A 6,449-nucleotide genomic window follows, 5' to 3' on the forward strand; every position below is an offset into this window, starting at 1 on the left:
GAAAACACTGGAAAGTTCTCAGAGTGAAAGGCAAAATGTGAGCAGCATAGTCTTCTTATAACATCACCTTGATCTCTTGATTCTCTCAATGATGAGAAGCTTCATTAAACCCGGTGACAGTGCAGAGCATCTACTGGCTTTAATATTAATGTGGGTTTGGAATGATTCCTAACATTTGTATCATTCTAACGAGTAACGATGCAGCACATAAACAATGTAATGGAGTAAAAGCTTTAAACTTATGTAAAATATGTAGTGAAGTAAAAGTGGAAGTAGGAGAAAAAAAATAATACTTCAGTAAAGTACAGATACAACATTTCAGTACTTAATAACAGTAAGTTAACTGGTAACGTTAAAGTAGTTCTCCTTCGTTACTATACATCTCTGCAGTGATGTTAGCGTCTTTACTGCCTAAACTAGAAAAATGTTTTTTTTTTAGCAAAATATATTAATTTACTTCATAAAATTAAAGAAATATCATGTAAAAGTAGTTAAACTATTTTAATTTGAGTTTTACTGCTTAGCTCCATTCACTCACATTCGTTAAGGGCTGCCTGGCGGGCTCCATCTAGCGGTTTGCAGTTATTTTCTAATATAATGTAGTAAATACAGCAGGAAGTGGGCAGTCTCTCCATAAACCAGCTCCAGCTGCCCCCCTTAGCAACGGCAGTTCACAGCACACCAACACAGAGGCGCGCTCCCGTCTGACTCCTGTTCTTACTAGTAGGTTAGTTATAAATATATATTATATTGTGTATATATGTTTATTAGTTAATATCTAACCCACAGGTCCGGGATTTTAAAATACTAAATACTCGTTATCCTTTCTTCTCCAGCTATAGAGGTTATCTTCATCTGGATGGGCGGTAGATGAAGTTTTAGCCCAGTAGGCTAACTTAATGGCTAATAAAGAGCAGCTAGCCACAGGTTTCTCTAATTCTCTAAGACAGAACAGCTTCTACATAACTACCTACCTATCTACCTACTGACCTACCTAACTACATAATTACCTACCTAACTACCTAACTTCCCATCTAACTACCTACCTATCTACTTACTGACCTACCTAACAACATAATTACCTATCGACCTAGCTACCTAACTACCCATCTAACTACCTACCTATCTACCTACTGACCTACCTAACTACATAATTACCTACCTAACTACCTAATTACCTAACTACCCATCTAGCTACTTACCTATCTACCTACTGACCTACCTAACTACATAATTACCTACCTAACTACCTAATTACCTACCTAATTACCTACCTCACAACCTAATTACCTAACTACCCATCTAACTACCTACCTATCTACCTACTGACCTACCTAACTACATAATAACCTACCTATTTACCTACCGATCTACCTATCGAAATAACTGATTACCTACCTAACTACTTACTAACCTCATTAACTATCTAAGCTCTTTATTAAGAAACAAAGTCGCTGCAGAAGAACCAGATATTTACCTCCTGTGATCTCAAATGTGAGGTATATGGTAGGTTAACTAGTTATTAGTTACACTTTTAAACAGACTGTAGGTTAACTTACCTACTGAAAGTTATGTTGTGCTATAAAAACACCAAGAAAATAAGTTCTAGCTTGAAATAAAGCACAATTTAATTGAGGTTTTCTACCAATAAGCATTGACTTGTGATTTTCCCCTCTACCTACCTAACTACCTAATTACCTAACTATCCATCTAACTACCTATCTACCTAACTAAATAATTACCTACCTAATTACCTACCGACCTAGCTACCTAACTTCCTAATTGCCCATCTAACTACCTACCTATCCACCTACTAACCTACCTAACTACAAAATTACCTACCTAACTACCTACCGACCTAGCTACCTAACTACCCATCTAACTACCTACCTATCTACCTACTGACCTACCTACCTAAGTACCTAATTACCTACCTATATACCTAATTAACTATCTAACTACCTGATTACCTACCTACTTATCTACCTAACTACCTACCTGTCTACATACCTAATTAACTGTCTAACTACCTACCTAACTACCTGATTGCCTACATTATGTACATACCTACCTACTTAATTACCTACCTAATTTCCTATCTACCTAACTACCTGATTACCTACCTAATTAACTATCTAACTACCAACCTTGCTAATTACCTACCTACCTAACTACTGGATTACCTACCTACTTATCTACCTACCTACCAACCTAATTACCTTAGTGCCAGTCAAAGCTTGGACGCACATTCTCGTTAATATTTGTTCTTTATTTGTATTATTTACTACATTGCAGATTAATATTAAAGACTGAAAAACTATGAAGGAAGATAGTTAACAAAAAAACTTAACCCGTGTATTGCCATATTCTTGCTAATACACAGCCCTAATAAAAAAAACTACAAAACCAAAAATAAGAGCTAACTATAACTACATATAAATATAATTAAATGAGTAATAAAAAGTATACAGTGTACCTAGCAGATAGAAATTAAGAAATTAAATAATGACCTCATTTATAAAGAGTGTACTGAATAACAGACTGCTCTCTCTGTGTTTTAGATGCTGACCCAAGAAAAGCAGCTCTATTCACTTTCACTGGAAGAATATGTGATTTAAAAGTGGACATGAGACAAAACATATGTCTATCTGCCTTTTTAGTACAGTAAGAACACAAGAATATTATATCTACAACCCTGATAAAATGCACAGCTCAGAGGAAAGAATCGCAGCAGTAAAAACGGCTGAATTTCTCAGGAAAGCTGAACAACTGAGAAAACTGTGAGTGACCATGGCAATTGTAACAAAGAATACAAGATGTGATTGATTATTGAGATTTTTATTTCGATATAGTATAATCTAATGTTTGTGTGCAGAGCTGACAAATGTGAAAAAGAAAGAAAGTGGAATAACTCCAGCAGAAAGAACGGCCTTAAAGATTGTTTCTGCAGCTTGGAGGAGCTTGACAGCAAACTTAACAGTGAGCTCAAAACTGAAAGTAAGTTTTAAAACAATTTTAGAGCATATGTTATGTACATTTTATATTATTTACAGTAAGATAGCATTTACATTGTGCAAAAATAAAAAAACATTCAAAAGATCTGTAGTCCTAATTATATTATAATTATAAATTAGCTTATTGTGTGTGCAGTGTTGTGTCTCTTTAATTAGACAGTTTTTTTGTTTTTTTCTTTACCAGTAATAAGGGTGCAGCAGCAACTCCAAAAAATTAGAAACAGCGTCTACAGGTTCCAGGGGCAGCTGATAGATGTCAAACCTTCTCCTGATTGTAAGTAGACATGTATTGATTTTTACATTTTCAAATGTATATAATCAGAAATTTAGTCTGTGTCTAAAATAATAATGGTCTCTTTCTGTTTCATATTAGTGATAGAAAGATTAAAGGATGTCATGAGTGAGATTGAAAGCTCTATCAACATTATGAAAGAAGAACAACATCAAAGGTATGATCGCGTTTTAAGGAGCCCATATCAGAGAAATGTCTTTAAATAGAGTATGTATTATCTAGTTTTTTTCTGGATTATCTAGATAAGGTCAAACCACATAACAAATACAGTAGTAAATGTTTTAGAACATAATTCAAACTTTTTAATGCAAATAGAGACTAAATAAAAGTAATTGATTTATGTATTTATTTATATGTAAACCTATTTAAATGTCAAAAACAAATACAAGGCAAATCCATGGGCCTATTTTATTAAAACAGAAAATATTCCTAAAATAAATAAAAAATCTATATTGTTTCATGTTTCTCCTGTTCTCCACTATGCAGATTTGAGGAGCTCTTAAAAGAGGAAAGAATTTGCTGGCAGGAGATGTATGCCTTTGAGAAGAAGATTGATGCATGGTCATTATCTGGCAAGAAGGACAGTGAGATACCTGCAGTAGCTTCCAAGGCAAGACAAAATAGGTGCATAGACAAAAAAGGGAAAGAGGAGCTTCCTACAGAGGTGACAGCTCTGGAAACATTCCTGCAGCAGACTGGTGGGAAGCTGGGAGGTTGGGATCAATATGACCACCAGAGTTTCCTGCAAGTATGGACCAAGCACCATGGAAAACCCTCGTATAGGGCAGAGGTTAAGTTTTACTTACCAGGCAAGACTGAAGAGCACATAAGACTGCATGAGGAATGGTATCTGGAGCTCTGCCATCTCCAGGAGAAAAAGAAGGAGGTATGAATTCACTGTAGGAATGTGGAATTTTATACACTTGGTATGTCCGGTACTATTAGCTGAAAGTCAAATTTAGGTAGTGTACTATTTTATTTTTGTAACTAATACAAAAACAGACTCATAAACTATATATGGACAAAAGTCATTTACTTTATTTTCTACAATCAAGGCTATTAAAAAGTTGGAGGAACTCTCTACTGTACAGGAAATGTTTTGTTCCAGATTCTAGAGTATTGCTTTTTGAGGATTTAATTGCATTCAGCAACAAGATTATTAGTAAAGGCAGGATGTTGGATGATCACTTTCCCACCCAATCTCATCCACAAATGATCTCAAAAGTACTGGTTATTGATAATGTGAGTACATACACAGTATATAGCCTACCAAATGTCATGGGACAAGGGATTAGTCTCTCATGACTTTTGCCATGACCATGTGGGACCTCCTGCATTAAATGTGGATGGGATTTCTTTAGTTACTTGTTTTCATGGATAATTCTAGCCACCAGTCACAATCATTACCATAATTACTGCACTGTTACTCTACTGTTAATGACATGTCTTCTGTACATTCTATATTAACCCAATATACATTGTGCAATGTTAAATCAAACCGTGTTAAACTAGATAACACCTCACAAATGCCAATGTTTTTCCTTGAGGTAACATGACTTTTGGCTGCTTATAGGCCAAATTGGAGTCAAATAGTCTTGTATATTCATATTCATTCTTTAATAATTATTAGAAAACTGAAAAATACACTACAGCTAATGCCATTAGGTATGGGGACTTTTTTGAGGTATAAACTGGTCTGTAAAGTTAAACACCTATCTCACCTTTTCAGATCCTGTACTCTTCCAAAGTTACCATTTTTTTGTCAGTAACATCCTTGATGAGATGTCTGAAACTCCAGACATCATTCAAATATGCTTAGACTACTATACTATACTATGCTTATCTCTCATATCACTTTTTCAGACTCTTAACACAACATCTCTATTTACGTGTGCTACTGTTCCTCTGGCAGGCAATTCAGAAATGGAGAGCTGAAAAGCAGAGAGCAAGGGAAGCACGTCTGCAGGATCAGGAGGGTGAAGCAGAGAAGAAAGAGCGTGAAGCTGCTGCTGCAGAGGCCCAGAGCCTCAAACAAGAGGAGCAGCGCAAAGAGGCAGCTGCACGCTTGGAGGCCTGGAGAAACCAGCGCAAGCAGCAGGAGGAACAGCAGGAGGAGCAGAGGCTCAGAGAGGAGATCCTGCGGAGGAAGCAACTGAAAGAGGAGAGGCGGAGGCAGCTGGAGGTCAAGCTGACTGTAGAGGCTCACAGCAGACAGAAGAGAGAAGAGGAGGAGCTGCGGCTTCTGGAGAAGCAGGAGCAGGAGAGGGCAGAGATGGAAGAGAGAAGGAGACTGGCTGCTGAAGGCATCAGACGTTTTCAAGATAGGGTGAGTGCAAAATTGAGAAATTGCCATATACTGTCAAGTCTACCTGCTCAAGTTATTGAATGAATTAATAAAACATAAATGCTACAGAAATGTGTATAAGGAATAGAATATGAATAGTTGCTTGGTTCATATGTATCAGTATCAGTTGCCCAGTTGGATGAGTAATGTTTTTTTCCATCCAAAGGATCTACACAAGTTAGAGACAAAACTGCAGGAGAAACAGGCCAAAGAGGAGGAAGAGTCAGAGAGGCTGAAGAAACAAGCTAAGCTAAAGGAGAAGGTAATAGCCATATTAATCAGTAAGGAGAACTAGCCTATAATACCTGTTTGGGGTCTTAATCTGGATTAATCCTATGCAGGTCGAAAGTAACATAAACCGAGATCCTTCAAGACTCTGGAAACCAACCAAAGGATGGGAAGAACGCACCAAAGAGATCGGGCCAACAGGGGGCGGACCTGTATATCAGATGTTTCATAGGTATGCATTATTTAATTCACATAATAAAAGCCTGAAGGATGCAGGACCATATTTGTTGCAGATACATGTCATTATTTTATTTCTTCAGCATGTCCAGTACCAATATCATAAGTGTATATATTACTGATTAATTTTCTTGCCTAATTCCTTTTCCACAGGGCTGTTCCGGCCTGGAGACAGGACCTCTAAGCTTGTTTCCAGACTTGTTCTCAGATCCAGAAAGGCACAAGTCAAATTGTTTTATAAGTGTATGTCATGTGTGAATTGAATGTCCATTTTATTTGCTTTAAACATTAAACATTAACTTTTATTACGTTGTTTATGTTTGTGTCTTTTATA

General features: G+C 36.5%; 1 protein-coding gene across 4 annotated transcripts; it reads left to right on the forward strand.

The window, feature by feature from the left end:
* The first annotated feature begins 590 nt into the window (after nt 1-590).
* Nucleotides 591-6,420, forward strand: LOC103043374 (coiled-coil domain-containing protein 112). Of its 4 annotated transcripts, none has more exons than XM_049485880.1 (11): nt 629-727; nt 837-1,499; nt 2,562-2,780; nt 2,876-2,997; nt 3,199-3,288; nt 3,388-3,463; nt 3,793-4,192; nt 5,219-5,632; nt 5,817-5,912; nt 5,992-6,110; nt 6,269-6,420. In XM_049485880.1, exons 3-11 carry the CDS (start codon nt 2,641-2,643, stop codon nt 6,297-6,299), a joined length of 1,488 nt encoding a protein of 495 aa, XP_049341837.1. In that variant the 5' UTR covers nt 629-727; nt 837-1,499; nt 2,562-2,640; the 3' UTR covers nt 6,300-6,420. The 4 variants fall into 4 exon arrangements, with proteins under 4 accessions (XP_022526833.2, XP_007260853.3, XP_049341837.1 ...); XM_049485881.1 differs by having other exon boundaries at nt 646-723; XM_022671112.2 differs by lacking the exon at nt 837-1,499 and having other exon boundaries at nt 591-723.
* Nucleotides 6,421-6,449: the final 29 nt, after the last annotated feature.

This window comes from Astyanax mexicanus, chromosome 12, assembly GCF_023375975.1.
Source record: "Astyanax mexicanus isolate ESR-SI-001 chromosome 12, AstMex3_surface, whole genome shotgun sequence".
Taxonomy (NCBI): Eukaryota; Metazoa; Chordata; class Actinopteri; order Characiformes; family Acestrorhamphidae; genus Astyanax; species Astyanax mexicanus.